General features: G+C 38.4%; 1 protein-coding gene across 1 annotated transcript; it reads right to left on the bottom strand.

The window, feature by feature from the left end:
* Window positions 1-5,276: 5,276 nt before the first annotated feature.
* LOC100366437 (aristaless-related homeobox protein A) lies at window positions 5,277-17,946 on the bottom strand. The gene is made up of 3 exons (XM_002731157.4): window positions 17,466-17,946; window positions 15,433-15,725; window positions 5,277-7,378 (listed from the first exon to the last, which is right to left on the bottom strand). Exons 1-3 carry the CDS (start codon window positions 17,812-17,814, stop codon window positions 6,881-6,883), a joined length of 1,140 nt encoding a protein of 379 aa, XP_002731203.1. The 5' UTR covers window positions 17,815-17,946; the 3' UTR covers window positions 5,277-6,880.
* Between the last annotated feature and the right edge of the window lie 2,349 nt (window positions 17,947-20,295).

Consider the following 20,295-nt stretch of genomic DNA (forward strand, 5'->3'; position numbering starts at 1 on the left):
ACGGCTCTGAGGCGACTTTTTTTAAGCATCGAAGTCGTCGCGCCGCGTCGTGCTCGATACGGGACACACTTACACATGCGACATACACAAAGCGTGTAATAAAATATACCGTTGTTTATACCAAATTCACGCCCCGCATGGTGACTATCACGAATGTTTAGGCCTTACTGGCTCATAATTTACAGCCAGCATTGTGAAATGGAGCTAGTGAAATGGTATATTGACTGCGAAAGGGGCGCTATGTTCGTTGCACATGTTAAGCGTTTAATACAAGTACTGAGATGTCTTCAACTGCTGCTAGATCCATGTATTATTATGATACAAATTAAACATGTCACTGTTCGTGAGGGGGGGGTATTCTAGTTTACACCGGGAAACAGAAAACTATTCGCCACGTCGTGTTCGATAGGAGTTGCATACGACGTATACAATGTATATGTAATATACACGTTCTTCTGTAAATATAATATCGTAACGCGATCGATGTGATTAGTGTGGCGTATTAATCTGCAATTCATTGCTCACTGTACAAGTACTATCCGACGCCCATGTCACTAAATAAGAATGCGTTCTCGTTATTTTTTAATCGTCGCAATGTGTTTGTTTACTTTTAAATTGTTCTTGCAATGCAACGACGCACTTAAAGGGCGGGATATTTTCATCCAAGTTCTTAAACTATGAAGAAAATTTGCTAAATAAATGTAGTCTAACATCTCTTTTCTACTTGTCTTGACACTTAGCATTCGGAATGGTCCCCAAGGACGTCGCATTAAGGGGATTGAAGAGCAAAGAATTGTCCCCATAGACTATATTGAAAATTGAATAGCACCCAACAATAGGACGTTACATCTCCCGCTGCTCGATGGACAATCTATTGATTTCTTACAGCAAAAATTCCCGCCCTTAGCTAAACCGTCAGCGTGCCGGTGGGAGGTAATTGACAAATTCCATGAGAATGAAGAGAAACCATTACAGAGATGCTGAAACCATTTAAATGCCAACAAGTGTCGACTGGAGAAAGATCTTAAAGATGCTGATACATGGTCTGAGTCGTCTGTAGCTTCCTTCAGTGTGACGTCATAGCACGAGTGACGGAATGTGGTATTTAATTGGCTCATTGGTCTGTTGACACCTAATCTGAACGAGCAATAGTCTGTTGGTTCATCGGCATGAATTATATTATTATTTTCAAATTGTATTATTTGTATATTCCACAAATGTTTGCACGTTCACCTAAAAAAGATAGACAGTGCAAGGCCAGCTTATCCGATGACATACCAACAAATCATTGAAGACATAATGCTTCCCACTACTCACCCTGTGTTTGTTCAGTCGAGCAAATAATACAAGAGAAAGAGTGTTCGGTAAATTAATTCAGTTTGTTGTCTCTTTGACCGTTCGTCGCCCCATTAGCGACAAAATGACCGCCCTCTTCACCGCTAATGCAGCCCTCTTTTTCTCCCCTTTCAAGGCCTAATTAGGGGATATTAATTAGTTGAAAGCAGTCATTGATTTTCCTGTTTATGTTAACACTCCTTAGTAAAGACCATGCGTTAAGGCTGAGTGCACCCAACCCCCACCACACGTACATCTTCGTGGTGTGTGCCCGCAGCCTCGCTGTCCAAATCATACGGGTGCGAACGAATTAAACACTATCGGGGATAGTTTGACAAACTACTTGACTGGGTAAGCTATCTTTTATTCAAGAAGAGACAGCATATCAAATGAATGCTTTCAGTATTTATGTTTTTTTACCATTTTAAACGATTGTTTGATTCCTTAATTAGTACGAATGTAAACTACATTGAATGGCGATTAGTGTTGCTGACCGGGACCCCGTCCGAGAACAGAGCCCACGTGACTAATTAGCCCATTTATACACCAGTGTGTGTTAGCGTCGGGCACCCTGCCAATCAATTTAACGTATAGTAGTTTTTTTTTTTGCTTCTTGTGCAAAAAGAGCGAAGCGAATAATAATAACCATCAACAACGGAGATTCTAAAAGAATCGGCAGAGTTTTGTTGGTGACAGTGGCTTACAAAAAAGACTGCGCCCCCCGTTGCTTTGATTGTAGGTAATTGGCAGTGAGTTCGCATAGTTTCTTGTTTGTTGCACTGCCAACAGCATCAATGTGTTTTATTATTTTCAGTTTCTTTATTTTGGTTTCGAAGTTGGCTTTAATCAATCCAATCGTGTACTGAACACTGACGCAAACAGTGGTTGTATTCACAGAGATGCTCAACTCTGTTTCTTGTTGGCATGCGCTTATATTTTAAGCTAGTTTCCCAAATTAATGGTTTTCTGCCTGGCTGTGAAATACATATCGACAGCTCATAAATTAAAGTGTATTACGATTATACAATACACACGCAGCAGTGGAGATGCAACTGGTAAAGCTCGTCAAAAGATGTTTATCACACCGGATGAGGAGTGCGTAAAATTCCAAAACATGTAATTTTTAAGTGTATTTTGCTGAATGTGCGAATGAATAGGATCTTAATTTAGCTAAAATTCCAACAATGAATTAGCGGAATATAGCGGGCTAGCTAACATACTATATGTTTTACCGTAAGGACGTATACTTTTAAACCAAACCAGTCGTCTTCATATGCGCTGACTGCGGCACCAGCGTGTATCCAATTAGTGCGTTACGTGGAGAAGTGTGGGTCTAATCGTTGTTTTTTTCTGTCTTGAAATGTTGAAATTGCGATTGATAACATGTGGTGTGGTACGCGGTTTACTTCGTTTATACTGCAGGTGTGTAGCACTCTGCATTCAGAGCATCTAATAGAATCACTCGAAAACGTCTTGTAAGAACTAAGAGGGCGCATGCCAAAAAACAAACGATGGTTAGTGAATATCAGACAGAATCGTTCTTTGGTTTTTGGCGAGGGAGACAACCGCATTACTTTAATACAATTCAACCAATCTTGAAGACAATTGTTGTTCCAAATTACAATTCACATATGTGATGTATTTCGTATTATTAGGCGAATCTGATCAAGTTCCCCGTGTCAAAATTATTTTATTTTGTTCTTAATCAACTTTTTAAATTCTTATTGTCATTGTTTGCAACATAACATCATTTTTCTGATATTATATCAATGCTTTGCTTTGCTTTGTTTATTTAAAAAAAAAAAACATTTTAATGAAGTACCTCAGGATGGCCACTATAAACAGGTTTGGCTGTATTTTTAAAAATACCCCTGCAATGACAGACCTGTATGTCCGTTGGAACGCGGGACTTATTTTTAAGTGTTTACGGCATAATATGACTTCCTCGCCATATTTAATGGACGCCCCTCAAATTGTTGGTAGAAAGCCAACTTGTTCGTCCGTTTGTATTCATTTCAGATTTACTGAGCCCAAAAGAATCAACTATTTATTCATATCGAATTAATTCATTAACATTTCAAACAATTTTAGCAGTATTATTTTTTCAATGTCCCAATAATAGAAGCAGTGTTTAACAAACTCCATGGCTGAAATTTTGTTCAAAAAAAAAAATTATATCGAACAACTGAACACGAAACTAATCCGATTTGTAAGTACTGTGCAGCTAGGAAGATTTCAACTTGTTTTACGTCATTATTAAGTCTGTTTGAGTTACAGCTAGATTGATTACGCTCTGTGATTGCAATAAATGCGAAGTTAACTAGAGTTGTAGCGAGAGAACATAATTTGCTTTCAAATTACCAAGTGCACGTCATTCCGTGTTATTATTGAAGACTGTGTTGATGATTGATTTCATTTAAATTTAGTCCCAGATCGAGTTTTTATCATTATTGGCGGAAAATGTCGATAAATGTGAAAACATATAAGCATACAGTCTGGAACCCTGTGTTAATATAGTATAATATATCGTGAAAGTAGATTAAGCTTGCAAAACCATTGCTAGTTATTTTAGAATCTTGTTTATATCGGATATTTATTGAATTTGTCGTTAGTTGGCAGCCATCTGATTGACAAGAAAGGGAGTTGTTCGACTGTAAATCTATATGGAGATACCATTATTAGACTGTATAACTAAACTCACGTTTTATGGGGTTATAGACAAAATTAATTTAATTATTTGAAGGCAATATTTTTTATCATTTTTGCGGAATTTAGTCTGTCCGTTTAAGGGTCTAATTACACAGTTCTGATTTGTCATTTAAAGCGGAACATTTTTCAAAACACGTAGCGTTCGATGTGAGTTCCATGCGACGTGTACAACGCGTGCAAAATATACTGTTTACTTGAACGCGCGCCACATGACGACTGCGCTATTCAATAAATATAGAAAATAAAACAAAACCATTAGTGGGAAACTTTTTCACTTTTTCAGTGACGAATCACAATTTGTATCAATACACAGGGTCTCGTAATCAAATTTTTTTAATTTGTTATTTTTGGAAAGTTAAACGCAAGCGATGTCATTTTCTTATCACCCGTCATTTAAACTCTCGCGACTCGGGGACCAATATTTAGCCTCACATAGCAGTAGTGTCGAAGCATATATGCAAGGCCGAATTGTATACGTCAAAAATCAAAATGTCAACAAACAATAAAAGCTGCTATCTGATTGGTTTGATTGCTTGGTGTTGAACTGATGTTGGTTTGAACTGATGAATTTCATTTTCTACTATTTATAGTGACTTGTCAAGATGAATATTGACACATTTTTCTTGATATCACCCTGGTTCATAAATTCTGAGTACTTATACATGATATTCAATTATAACAAAATGAATAAATGGGATAAGAGTTGTTTAAAAAACGGCTTTGCATATATCGTGTGTTAGTCAGATTAATTACAACTGTTCGTCGCACAATCGTGAAATTAACTAATGCATCATGTCATGGGTCACATAAGCGCGTCATTGTTTTGTCCACGTTAAATTATAACCCCCCAAATGTTGATAAAAACAAGGCATTCAGTAACTGGCGGCCAAAGGGGTACTACGCATGCGCATTTGACCTTCACCTGCGCGATAGGTCACTAATCTCGTGGGATCGCAAAATCATAATTTCAAATTCACAGATATTTTTCCAGCCCGTAATAGTATACATCGAATAATTGTCATATTTTGTAAATATAGACATGTACATTCTACTCGGAGTGCAGACCGTTTCACAATAACTGCACTTAATTCTAATTTTGTTTCTTCTTTGACTGTCTTTTTAAAATGGAAATTATTATCAACAATTTGAGATAATGATTTACTTTGGGAATTCTCTTCAACTAGTTTAGAATGATATATATCTGTGTGGGAAAAAAAAGAAAAACGCGAAAATAAATGTGTCATACAACATTTTATTGCACAAAATAATAACTTAGATACCGTATATCGACGGTGACCTCATATATGCAAAATAATGGCCTTAACTTTAGTTAATATTCCTATATTTACATAAAAATCTACCATAGTATAGTTACAATATTCCTGCGTTGGCGGCCATATTTAATAGCCCAGATATACAGAATGATCTTCCATATATGGTCAACACTGTCTAACTCCGTGTCACGTGACGAGGACGCCTAGCGGTGGTGTGAGACACTATCTATTATAACACCGCCTTTAACCTAGCGAGGAAAATGAAATTGTGGCGATGTTCGTTCATGCGCTACTTGATGCCCGTGTTATTAAATAGATCAAAACCAATCAGATGTAATCGCATCGGTCTGAAAAGGGGAAATTAACAATTTCATCTATTGATGTCACGTGACACTAGCACGCCCTTCGGCAAATCAGTCTAAATTAATACCGAATAAAACGACACGTGTGAATGTATGACGTCATGGATCAACTGCCAAATTACCAGATAGAATATCATCATAATGCAATCATATTGAGTTGATGCTTTATTTTGATATATTGAGAGGCGCTGTCGGCACCTTCAAGTTGCCTGGCGGTTTTCATGTAGAAAATTATACCTTGAAAGTGGTTTTTGAATTATAAATCAACTTGTGTAAACAATTTGCCCCCGGAGCATTTGTCAGTGAGCATATAATAGATTCATTCATTTTGTCTTAAATTTTGAGTTGGGAATTGTTGGGAATTAATAAATTTAACGCACGCGTTGAATAACATGTGATATCGGGTAAATTTGGTTTGAAAATCTGGAAAAATGTGATAGGAAACGACCCGACTAGTTGCTTGCAAAAGTTGAATCTACACACAGGTTATTATTACTTCCCAATAAATTACACATTTTCAGATGATACCATCTTTTCATTAAGACACCCCTGCGGTTTATTTCTCAATTTCAAACGTTCACTAGCGAAGTTAGTGAACTCTGTCGAAACAGATTGTGTAAGTTGTACTAACGTATCACCGAGTTTGAAAATATAAGCAGGAAAAAAAATCGGAATGAAACGCATACCAAGGCCTGAGAGAAATGTTACATTTTGAAGTGAACTAGTCTGGCCGCAAACAAAAATGGACACTCAGTAACCGAGTTCTTGAGCCGCACTGGTGCTATAGCGCCCCCATTGTCATTTCGGCGTAATGACTACATTGCTGCAATCGCAATTGCTGTACGTATAACTTGAGAAGGGTATTATTGAGTGTTAAACAAATTCTATAAAAGTACACTGAAATTGACACAATATACCATGGTAACAACAATCCCAACATTTGATCACAGTTTCCTTTCGGGCACTCCGGATGAGCTACCAACAGTCCCGGCGACGGAACTTGAAGGGCGTAGTGGTACTTTTCTTCTACCATTGCAGTACTCGGTACGCTACTGCAGTACTCGGTACGATGCGGTTACACCACCCATACGTTATTTATATATATTAAGTATACTATATACTACATTTACTACGTGAGTGCTTGTTCCCTGAAAAAGGATAGTCCGGATAAAGCTTTCTCCGATAATGAAACACCCTCGTTTAGGAACTGTCGAGCGACGTCGTCGAATGTTCTTTGGCTTTCAGCCTTAAAGCGTCTATACTTGATTTTCTTATTCCGTATGCATCTGCTATATCTATCGGTGAGACCGCGCTGACTGGCAGTGAGGAATGTGGCGAAGACAGCTGGTGAAGCGACGCGGAAGACGTCGCCGCCGCCGTCAGCAAACTGCCTGGGAGACCATTACACATGTAATTGGCCAGGAGTCCATCAATTGATTTACCGTGGAAATAGGGCGCCGGCGCTGGAAGAAACGGCCCCCGAGGAGTGGTGAGTGCCTGCATCGGACCTACACCGGTCAAATACGGCAAATTGGCGACTAAATTGTTTGCCCACAATCTTTCAGCACTTGAATAATGAGCATTTAGTTCAGAGACGGGGCTCAAGTCGCCATTGTATGGAGATAGGAAATTTGGACTCTCTCTGCCGAGTGCTTTCTCTCTCTTCCGCCATTTTGCCCTCCTGTTCTGAAACCACACCTATAAGAGAACATAATATGAAATATCAATACCGGGATAATTTGCCATGCGTACAAAATGAGTTTAAAATTATAAACAAAGTAAAGCAAAATTTCTCACCCGGAATTAAACTGATTTTCATCGGGTGAAATGTTTTGAAAATTAAATATATTTCTCAGAAAACAAATTAAATTAACAATAACCGAAATTAAAGAAATTGTCTGCGTTGTTTTATAATTCAGGGTTCAATGTGAACATAGTATGAAAAAAAAAATAATATTGTGAAGAAACGAAATTGAAGAAGTGTCGTTTTGTTCCCCTGTGCACTTGTCACGAAATTATTGGTAAATACCACCAACGATAAGACGAACAATTATCGAAACATACATTTATACTTCTTATATGAGCTTAGATGACGTAAAAAGCATTATAACAACCCAATATTTTATTCAAACCGTTTCTGAGAACAATTAATATAGCAGTGCGTTTGCCCGTTTCACTCTGAAAATAACATTCTGTATATCCGCATTGTTGTTTTCAAACTGGAACATGATATTGCGAGTAAGGCGCGCGTGTGAGCATGTTTTTCTTTTCCAATAAAGATAGTTATAACCCCAAATACACTACGTGAAAATGCTATTTTAACTGTAATCAGGCGAATGATTTGTTTTTAACTACTAATAATTGCCACAATTAAGGAAGGATACAGTGTATTAATGGAAAAAGCATGTACACTTTTCATGTGAATCGTACAGCCACTAATTCAGTTATAGACTCAATAGGCTGGCTGGGAATTAGATTAAAAATGCCGCGTTTCAAATCAAATAAGAACAGGTTTTGAGTTATACAGTCCAGCCGATGAGTAGCCGGGAACGCAGTAGTATGCACACAACACGTATCCATGACAATGCATGTAGTTTACGTTTAACAAAAAACTAGGGAAAAAAGAACAAGCAGGAAAAATAGGGAAAAAAATCTCTCCTTTTGGTAAGTACAGCGAAAGAAAGCCCGAATGCACTGCGAATGAGCCAAATTGTCCATAATGAGGGGGAATTACAGAGATAATCAAATGGAGTGATAATTGACACGTGGAATTCGACAATTTAAGCAAAAGATTTTCAAATTGGCGCAAATTGCTAAAAGACAGGATACAGCATGACGAAAAGCATCATGCACACGCCAGGTTTGATGGGAAAAAAACACTACACTCATGGGAACCTCTATTTAGCTAGTAATATGCCAGTATTTACAGCTAATTGAAATATTTTTTTTTATCTTTGAAAGCAATTGTAGTAATTCGGTGAGCTATTCTGTATTTAACCTTGTGTCGTTGTCAATATGCTGGTATCAACCAATGTTCATTTCACTGACGTGGTGTCACGTGACTGTCACCTTTTCGGTTTGGGGTTTCAATTTGTCGGACAAAAAAAGAGCTGTTTTAATTGGTTGCGCACATCACTGTTATTCCATACAACTGAGATCATTAATTTTCCTTGATTTTATAAATACATGTACGATAATTTGATTTGATTTGATCCTAGCATGTGCTTGTCGAGGAAATGTACTCGTCATTTTTGTTTGTACTCGTCATTTTTGTTGGTATCAAGCCACAACATAATTATATGGAATATAATAATAATGCCGGCATTATCCGATGTGGTTTTTAAAATATATTTGTTATATACTGGATATTAAAATGTGGGTACGAATTAAATGCGCGCGCTCTCGGTGCGGAAACGTGCACGTGATGGCGGGGCGGTGGTCGTATAAATGATATTGACAAGCATGACTTCAACAGCGCGTGTCGGTGATAAATATCTTGCCTTTAATAATAACAATAAAATATGACTGTACAGCTGACCTATGTCGTTGTTTATTCAGGTAATCAAGTGTTATATCTAGAACATCAACAAGCGGGTACAACGGTAGTGTAGGCAACCGTGAATACACACGAGTACAGCGGTGGTGTAGGCGACGGTGAATACAGCAATACAACGAGATAATACAACTGGCATGAACCGTTGAGCACGTGTGTGACGCAGCCGCAGTACTCGCCAACATACCGGTACAAGAAGTCAATATAATACAGCATAGGCACATTGTACAATACAACCGGGTAATTTAATGTCCGCGCACCCCTATTCCCCGATTTTAAACAAAGATGATATTCAAGATATATTATAGGAACCGTACAGACATACGGTTGAATGAGTTTTTTTTAGGAACGTCTGTGAGCCACGGTGCTGGTAAATGGGGAGAAGGTGTAACTATTTGATTTGTTGGTTTCGTGTTGTCGATGGTTACTAGATGTGGACTTGATGCAGGCAGGGACGTGTAGACATCGAGGCATCACGTACAAGCCTCGCAGTGATGGGTGCCATCGATAAACATCTAATTTAAATGTCAGTTAGACGGGTCTAAGTTTGTCTACACTATAACTCTTTTCTCTTTAAGCGCCATAATTGTCTTCTTGCCAACATTCTGGTGCAAACGTTTACACCTGAATTTTTAGCATTCAGAATTTCTACGCTAATGTTGATCCAAACGGTCATAATTTTCCATTGCTTACGGGGCTTGGTCAAAATTGTTTTAACCAAAAAAATATTTACATTTTGTGAAAATTGACTTTGCTATTCAGAAATGAGTTTAAATACACGTTTTCTATTTGCTCATATTATATTATATTCTGTTTATCTTACGTGTTGCTTAAAGATAATATAAAACAGCTACCGAACAGCAAAACGAAGAAAAAAAATCATTTGTAAATTAAGCTGAACCAATTTATATTTTAAAGCAAATCAACAATAAAATGAAATGGAAAATTTGAGAGTCTTTCATAAAATGCTCACTTGTGAAGAATTTAATGACAAAAAAGGGGTCTGGTCGAAATTGTGAAAATGGAGAAAAATAAGCAAAGGAGGCTATGGCAAGAAAGACTGAATTAACAACTTTATATGACATTGTCTGAGAATATTATATAAATTTCTTTTTAAATTGAGTCGAGAGGAACTTTGCCATTATAGAAGTGAAATTAACCACTATGACTTGACATGCATTGTGTGAGTTGATTGTCGGTTTCGCCAACATGTCACAAAAACACACCGAGCGTCGGTTTTATTTCATTTCACTTTCACTGGAGTGTGATAATGATGATGATGCTGGTAATAGCGCCAACCAAGCCTGTCAAAAGTCATTCGCAGGCCTGCACTCAATACCCTCGTCAAATTGGTGGCAATATCGTGTTAATTTCATTGCAACGAAGCAGAAAAGGGGTACGAAAAGTGAATAGGGCGATGTAATATACACTATGGTTAATATCAAACAGCCTCTCACAATAAAAATTGCTCGCTCAGGAAATTGAACTCTTTACCCCGGTGAGTTTCTTTTTTTCTTTTCTTTTTTTTTCGACAAAATTGGCTATGGCAATTAAATCCAGAATCGAGCAAACCCGTGGAAATTTGGCTGCCTATATAAAGGCTATGACTTCCCTCAATTACTCGGCTAATATTGGAATGCGATGTAATTACTGTGAACGAAACAAAGAGACTTTTTTCTTTTGGAAAATGATGCAGGTTAAGTGTGTTCTATCATATTTCCTGTGTCCGTGCATGACCCACACCGACGCGAGGAAACACGAAACATCGACCAGTATATATATGTAGGTAAGTTGCCCCATCCGCGCTCCGTTGACAATCATGCACCATTTAAATGACGAGTATCTTCATAACTGCGTGTAAATCCTGTTGGCTGATGATGAATTGATAGTTGACAATATTTGAGATAAATACAGTACGATCTGTGTTTTTTTTTTTTAATTTAAAAAAATATATATATAGGGTATTAACCTAAACAACTTGTTTCACATGTCAATTAATATTTGGAGTAAATTGATTCACTTCACTTTGGGTCAGATGAATGCAAGAAGTAATCTATCAGACTAGTCTGACAAGAGTCCAATGAAGTAACTGCCATCGTGAATTGTTTAATTACAGAAAAGGCCCCTAAAACGTCCGACAACAACCACTCCTGTTATTGCAACGATGTGTTAATGTGTCTAACGGCCAATGCAGTGAGTTTTAACAATTGTACTAATTAAATTAATAAATCCAATTGGCGCTTTTAGAACCAGAACGGAATGTGTGCTAACCGACAGTTACTGGCGTGCATTTTTGGTTTGTACTACAGTATACTACTGTCGCACAATGTGAGTGGCGTTCGGTGGGCACTGGGCAGAAGATATGATCTGACGGTAACATCCCTCGATGGAAGCACTTAATTTATAACGGACGAAAATAATTGAGTAACAAACAATTTACCCGTGTGTGTGTTTGTGTTAATTAGTCAGGCGACAACGCAACCATCTAACATAGCTATTTTAGTACACTGTCGTACCTGCCAATCATAATGACCCGAACCGGGAACGGAGTGATGATGGCGGCCACTGACTATTTAATTTCAACTGAGAGCGATATGACAAACTTTTATTTATTTTGTGATCCGAATTGTCATTACATTTATCTTTAAATTTACAATACAATACAATACATGTAAACCTTAATGCTTACCCACGCAATTTTGGGCAACACTAACACGCAACAAGTTAGCATTTTAACTAAAAGTCTATTTGTAAGCGCCTGTATGTCAACAAGGTCTAACACGCACACGCAAGTACGTATTTTCCTTCCTATGGTGTGTTCGCGCATACGGTGCATACTTGCAGCAACCGATCGGAAACAGGTTTTAAAAAAAGAAGCCCAACAAAAGATTTTTAAAATTGCTGAAACAAGATACATAGCCCGGATGTCAGGCGAAGAGCCCTAGATAGCGTGCAAGCTTCGTCTGGTAGCAACCTCTCAACAGAGCATATAGGGTCTATTCAGAGAACTATACATACTGATAAACTATGTGGATTATGTCATATTGTTGAAACAAAATGTTTCTTTGAGATAGAAGACCAATATTCACCAACTTGATTGGTTTAATGATCTATTATAATAAGAGCTCCCACCGAATGTTGTTCTTTTTACTACCTTCTAAATTGGCACTAATATTGAATTCTTTTGTTTGTATCAGCGTTGCACAGACGGGGGATCCGCATGGCCGGCATGTATGCGATTCAATCTCGGTCCACTATACCGTATGGAGCCGGGTATTAGTACGTGAAAGAGTTATCCGGGTTATTGTTGGCTTTCACTCAACATTATGTGCGGAGTAGTCGAAAACAGGGCGGGTACGTATTGGTAATTGCTCACTGTCGGGCCACCACATGGTCAGACCTCGTCAATGATCCTTAGTGTGTTCACCATTCGTGATAAATTGAGCGAGAATTGACATTTTATCGGTGATGTTGAGAAACAACAACTCATACTTAATAAAAGCTCCACCCTACATGTGTAATGGAATAATGTGACATCGACCGTATTTTGTGTGTTGAAATAATATATATCTATTACTTTAATTTGATATTTGTTTACTACGATGTTCGCGGTCCCCATGTAAGTAAACTGGCAATTGAATAAAACCATGGGAACGACAAGATATCCCTAATTAATCGCTAGAACATTAAAAAAAATATCATGCCTCATCATGCAACGTTTTCGATGAGTGAATGTTTCCAGAGGGAAGGGGAAATAATCGCATATTTTACCATTGATGATAATAATGACGGCGTTGTTGTAAGAGAAAACATCAAGCAATGCAAGTGTTATTTTATGCGTGTTTTTCAGTCATGGTCGACAGAAATAGCCTTATATTTATGTATAAACATATAACCTTACAACATATATTGGCAGAGATGTTATTTTTTACAATTGGAAGTTAGATACATATGGACAGGGAAAACTTGGTAATTAAAATGGCAACCGGTCGACTACCACCAACAAGTATTTTTAAAAGGAACTACCCGTAACAATTCCACTTCAATTTATACTGTTGTTCAGTGCAACCAGAATAAACTCGGTGCGGTATAGCGTTACACTAATATCTCCAATCCCGTTCTTTAATTAATTTAATTGTGGCCAATATGGGCTTCAGAAGCATATAATCCATGATTTCAAAATTCAATTTATTCGAAAATAATCCCTTTTCGCATAAACATAGAAAACAAATGGGATGGGAAACGATCTCGATGCTCTGGGGAAAATATGCAAATCTGTTAATCGCCCAACAATTACACTGCTGTTTATACAGGTTGGGCATAGTTTGGTTTTAATAAATGAACGTTTTCAATCCCTAGCTAAGATCGTTTAGTATTTATTTTAGGAATCGCACGGATGGCTAAACTCATAACCCTGTTACTTCGTGGCAAATGCATGGTGTTTGTAAACTGTTGGTAAAGATACTGGTGCGTCGTGATGAGCGGAAAATAAGACTCTGGGTTGCCTAGTAGTCATCATGACATGTTCTTTTTTAACAGTTTAAAAAGATACAACAGTTTTATTTCAGATTTGTGTTTTTGGTGAAATTATAGTTAATACTGTCACGACAAAGGAAAAAAAGGTTATGTGTAGGCGTCTAATTCTTAACGTTTCAGTTGTTTTCGACAAAATGCTATAAATATTAATGGTTTTATTTGCTTTGTCTTAAAAATATTTTGTTAAACCTTTAGATGACTGTTTGTAATTTAGAGAAAATACAGTATATGTGTGAGAATGGTTAAGTATTCTAACAGTGGAGAAGTATTGGCTATCATAATGTTGTACAGATTATCGCTACTACACACCTGTAGTTAATTTCATTAATTACATGGCGCCGAATTATGTGTATACACAATGTGTATGTATATTTCACATGTAAAAATCTTTTTTCTCTGTCGTATTGTTTTTCATATTGATTCTTCAGATAACTGTATCACCGTGACAACGTATTATTTCCGCTGGTTTGGATTGACTATGCCAGGAATATCGAGGCTTTTAGCTACGAGCCGATGCGGTCACGCTACGGGGGCCATGTTAACGTATGTCCCACAACACTTGCTGAGATTGGATATAGAGTTGACGCTGAACAAGGCGTCGTCAAGTGGAGCGTAGATGCTGGCAATTTACCGAACAAAACACTTTAAATTGGGGATTGTGTTAGGAATTCCTAAAATGGTATATGAGGAGAGGTTTCAATTGAACGTCGACAGATTTCCACCCTTCTCTGCACTCGTAATACACACAGGGAAAAGCACGCGACTTGCGTTCCAACGCGCCCACATATTCTCGTCTAAGTATTCCACATATTCCCATAGTCATAGGCGCCATCTACGTGATCATTCAAGAAAATGTTTAAGTACTTGTTTCTCCTTTCCAAGTTCCAATCATACTATTGCTAGTTCTACCCTGTCGCAGATAGACAACTAACCTTTAAATGAAAAACAGTCCCGTATTTCGTGTAATAACGTCGGTATTACGTCATAATACATAAGCATAATGGCGTACCCCCGCGTCCATCCACCTATGCAAGTCCAAATATTGAGATTTTACCTGAGTGTGACGCAGGGGAGCCGTGGAATCGACGTACATTTTCAAAATTGGATGCAAACGACAGAGCAAAGCCCATTTCACGTGTTTAACAGCAATTATCTATTTTGCGTGTTGTTTACGTAGAAGGGTACAGAAAAATTAAGTCAAATAACGTTTCCCGGAGGCGATGTTGACCGTACCTTAGATTGTCCTTGGAATAAAAAAGAAATTAAGTCTAGACAGAGTGCTTTCTTATACAGGTCGGAAAATCAACTTTCCCCTCTCTGATACGGACGCCGCGCATACATGGGTGCGATTCTTGGGATATATTTTTTATCATTTTGAGAGAGTTATCAGTTTACATAGAGACTATATGATGATGTATATTGTTTCATGGCAAGACATTACTTCTCTTTCGTTTCAACATTCATAATGGTTGCCACGGTGTACATCGTATATTTCTACTCTTCGCTAAGCTAAAAATTATCATTATTGAAGGATGACTATACATTTTAAAATTTCTGGCTTGAAAACAATCATCATCTACTTGTTTCCTTCCGTAAAAATTCGCAAAAGCAGCGAAGAAATGAGAATAAAAGTTAAAAAACAGTTAAATTTGTGATTGTTTACCTGTACTCTGGCTTCGCTGAGGTCCAATCGGAGAGCGAGTTCTTCTCGAGTGAATACATCCGGGTACTGTGTTTTTTCAAAAGCCCTTTCTAATTGGTGCAACTGGTAGGTGGTGAACGTTGTGCGACTGCGTCGTACTTTTCGTGGTTTCTCCGACGGGCTATCTTGTTCCGAATTTGGTTCTAGTTTTTGATCGTCGCCGTCTTTGGAACTCGCCTCAATACTCTCGTCCAATAAGTGTTCACAAACCGGGGAACCACTAACGCTTCTTGAGGGTGTTTTCGCTTCGACATCTGGAAAGTGAGGGAATGGAAATGAGAACGAAATAAAAAAGTGGATGACTGACACAACCAGAAACCAACTTCGACATGTTAACTGACATTTCAATATACACGAGACGCGCAAGATTTTGACAACTAATGAGATAACAAACAAGGAAGCAATCTTCCGTCGTTATAACTTGATAATTTGAAAGTAACGCACAGGCAGTGTGGGGCATCTCGAGCACGTGTAACTGAAATGGCGTTTTAGCTGTCAGCGCGTAATATTCACACCTACTCAAATTTCTGGCATTTTATCCCTCATTTTCTCAATTTAACTAAATATTAAATAAAACCGTCTGCGAAATTAATAGTAGTGTTACACTCTGGTACGGAGATTATACAATAGAATACATATTCTCCAACTTCAGATGATGAAAGCTTGTAAATACGGGTGTCATTATGTTTGCCCTGTTTATATTAATTCTGAACGAACCGAGAATTTATCAATTGCATACAAAGGGAGGAATTGACAGTGAATAGCCAAATAATAAATTGAGTTAATAAAGGCCCATTATCCCGCCTATATCAGCTAATACCCCGGGGGATTTGTTTAATTAAACTATTTTTTTTATTTCTTGTGATATTATTATCAGCCCAATACTGAAGAATAAAACGTAATGTGTTTAATCGGGGCTATTACTGAAACTAGTGAATCGCCACAACAAAAAGCTGCAAATAAAATACTTATAAAGAAAATTACTCACTGATTGATAGACACATTTTAACATGACATCGTAGTGTTCAAACGTAGAACAGCGTACAATGAGATAAAGATGCCGCATAATATCCTAGTATATTCACTCATTTGTAAAACGGGGCAAAGTAGTGAAACAGACACGCGACATATTAAATTAATTTAATATCATATCATGTCAACAAACGGCGCCTGAATGAACTAATTAATTAATCATTCGTCAAATTAAGAGTTGTGACAAAACTGAATGTGTCTATTGAGGTGGAAATAGTGCGTGCAACTATCGTACACAGTCACAAAGAAATAAAATTATTACTATCGTGTAAGCGACTAAATTGGGTGGAGTATTTGACGGATGTAAAACTAGAAGACGTGGATTTTATTTACATTGATGATATCGCTTATGTAGTATGTTTCTCGTCCCTTGGTGGGTACAGTGAAAACAAATCGTCATCCCGTGTGTTGTTCGCGTCAGCTTGTGATGCGGTAACTCGTCGTAACTCTTGACTAACACTCGTGTAGCATCCTGTTCTGAAGTCTATTAGCGCAACGTTTTGCAATTACTGTGTTTGTATCATTGTTTTAAATACAATGCACATAATAATATGATACGAGAAAGCCGCGCTTAGAAAGCTGAAAGAACGCACACCATGGAGGCTCGGGCTAGGCTGGGGAAAGATCACATGATACAGCAAGGCTTGAGCGGAGGATTCAGCAACAAGCGACGCCAGGGGAGGTATATTTGTTGCCGGTGTCACTAGTTAAAACAAATAAACACATACAGAAATATACCACTGCGTCAATGAACTGAACGTACATGAGCACCGCGGTGCCAATAATGCAGGTACTTCGCATATTCCGTTTCCAGCACAAAATATAATTTGATGAACTTTTACCGCTTTGATATTTGGTGATATAGAATATTTCCGAATTTACAATGAACATGTTTCAAATTAATGCATTTTCTTTTGTCTGGACACATTAAACCACTGAATGTATCATAGTGAGTAACCTACCGTCGATTGCTGGTGTACATCCACGGTTTAGCGGCGGCGTTGCTCGCTCGTCATTCACAGCACACCGGTCCGTTTCGGACCGTGACTCGGTCGCGGCCGGACTCGCTGCCTCGCCTAGCCTGTTTTCCATGTTGCTCAATGTTATTTGGGGTGACCGGGAGAGAGGGGAACGTGGCGGAGAAGACGGTCGATTTCCCAGTATACTGTCTATGGAGTAGGCGCTGGCTTTTGATACGGCGGAGTTGCCTCGGTGTAGCGGTGGGGAGAGCATGCTGCTGCACTGTAGTGGTTTCGACGGGTTAGTGATAGCATCCATACTGACGGTCGGACGTAGTACTTCCGAAGTCATATCTTTTTGGAATATTTAGGTGCCGAGTGTTAGTGTATGCACGTCCGCTGTTGTAGAACTGCGATGGACGTATACAACAGAGCAAAGGTATATGCAGATACGTACACGACGTTGCTTCCGTGGTCTCAATACCAAATAACACTGCAATCCATGTGTACGATTTCTTTAAAGCGATCACTTGTCAATCAAGGCGGCCAAACAATTGATTCATTGGTGATGCCCTGTGTGCTACTAGCATTAAAACACACTGTTAATGCAATTACCCACAATACCCTCTAAGCGCTTCGCAATTCGCTCCGTATGTTCGAGTTGGGCGCTTCCCTCGACCTCGATCTGGTGTAATCGCCAATAGGATAAGGGAGCTTTGCGCGGGACCCCCTCGGTGGAGGGAAATAGTCTAGTTGCTAGTTTGGGGTCCGTACACCGATTGGACATCTAAAATAAAGTGTTTCTACGCAACCTGCATGGTGATTCATATCCATATTCATTCATCTAGATCGGTAGGGCTGCCAAATTTGTCCCCCGGCGCCGAGAACTAGAATAATGCTCCGTGGTCTGTTTATCCGATAATCAAATGTAGGCGGGAAATGGTCCTAGTAAGCCTTTTTAACTCCTCCTCTGTCAACGGAAGATGAGTGAGAAAGAAAAGGCCCTAATGAGTAAGCACTCCATTAGTAACAATGCGAATGTTTGTTTCAGTCAATATGCTCCGCCAACACTAGTCGTCTCTTTGTTTACAGGTTCCCACCGCGGGCTTAACATTATCACCTCCGTGTAGAATCGGGTTGTCCTCAACACTGTCGGATAGCAACGCTAATTAGGCAAGTGAAACAGTCACAGTGGGACGCTAAGCCGAGACAGAAAAGAGTGGTTTGGTTTTTTGTTATCGTTTTATAAAAAAAAAACTATGCTCATTATTAGTCTTCCGCATTACTTTGAAAGTAACGTGGCCATGATGAATCGGAATTCTTTTAACGTCTGTACCGGCATGTGACTACGAGTACACCACGGCGTCAATATGTGTCAGAACGGATTGTTTATTTTAATAAAAACGGACATATACTCTAAGATGGTATGAGATACTAGAGAATTTAAACGCAAAGTGTAGATGACAGGGAAAAATACGCACATTCCGGACTTTCATTGACGCGACTGTGAAGTTCACCTATGTTAGGGTGAAGTGGCTTCTGACATAACGCGTTTGCCAACAGCCACTCAGTGCCATTCTCTATAATGGCAAACATTCAAAACACGTGACATAAAGAGGTTGCAATCGTCGAGTCTCATTCGTATTGAAATCGTTGAGTAGTGGGATCTTACAAGTCCATAGATGTGAAAGTTTGCAATCATTATAACCCGTGTATGACGACTGTCGCTCTCGGATATCTTTTTTGCTCTGGATTTGTTTTATTATAAACGCTGAATTATTTCGCAAACTTCCCTGGTACGAGTCGTATTAATAACCTACCAGAGCGCATTTATATAGCGATAAAGGTACGAAGATATTAACAAGGTTAGAATCGTACTATTGTCCATTTCACAATAGTTGCACAGTGTCACGTCATTCGGCACTTAGAAAAATCAACAAGTTTATCTCTTCCCACCCCTACACGGATCGTGTTTTAAAAACAAACCCATCTTGAATGGTAATTAATTGATTGTACCATGTACTGTTCTATTAGCCAGAGGGGTGCCAACGACTTACATAACAAACAGCATAACAATGAAGAACAAACCGTCTTATCAAGCACTACCCCACCTTGTTTGAATTAGAAATTATCGACCTGTAGTCGTTTACATTACCAATCAACGCAGACCAGTCAAGACCACCCAAATCACCGTAAATTGCAAGTTGAAGTAGGCACCTCAATCCATCTGTATTAGCCGATGGGTATGTACCTGTGTTACTTGGGGGGGGGCTGTCTTTCACATCTCCACACAGGCGTCACTCACCCCCTAAATACCAAGGTACTTGTTTTAAGTTGTAGAATTTCGACACATATTTTTTCTCGTTAGCAGTATTTTGTCAAGAGAATAGTTCTTGAAATCTTGACTGAGTCGCTAAGTATATTGGAGCATACCAGTCCTGGCCCGCTATGTTGTGCATTCCAGTGTCCAGCCATGTGAGACTTGCATTCCCGCATACCATGCCGCACTTGAGCGCGTCGGGTGGGACAACCAACACGGAAAACGTTATTTATTTATTTATTTATTTATTTATTTATTTATTTATTTATTTATTTATTTATTTATTTATTTATTTATTTATTTATTTATTTATTTATTTATTTATTTATTTATTTATTTATTTCAGAGCACCGTGTGTACACATATAGTTGTCTTGAACACAAAAAGCTACGATAAAATACTTGAGAAGAATGTGTATGATAAAAATATAATAAACGTTTCCTCCGGTCCTATGAAATAAGCTAAATCCTATTTATTCATTACAGAAAACGGAGAGAATACACCAAAACACAG

The sequence above is a fragment of the Saccoglossus kowalevskii genome, chromosome 13 (assembly GCF_978046115.1).
Source record: "Saccoglossus kowalevskii chromosome 13, keSacKowa6.1, whole genome shotgun sequence".
Lineage (NCBI taxonomy): Eukaryota > Metazoa > Hemichordata > Enteropneusta > Harrimaniidae > Saccoglossus > Saccoglossus kowalevskii.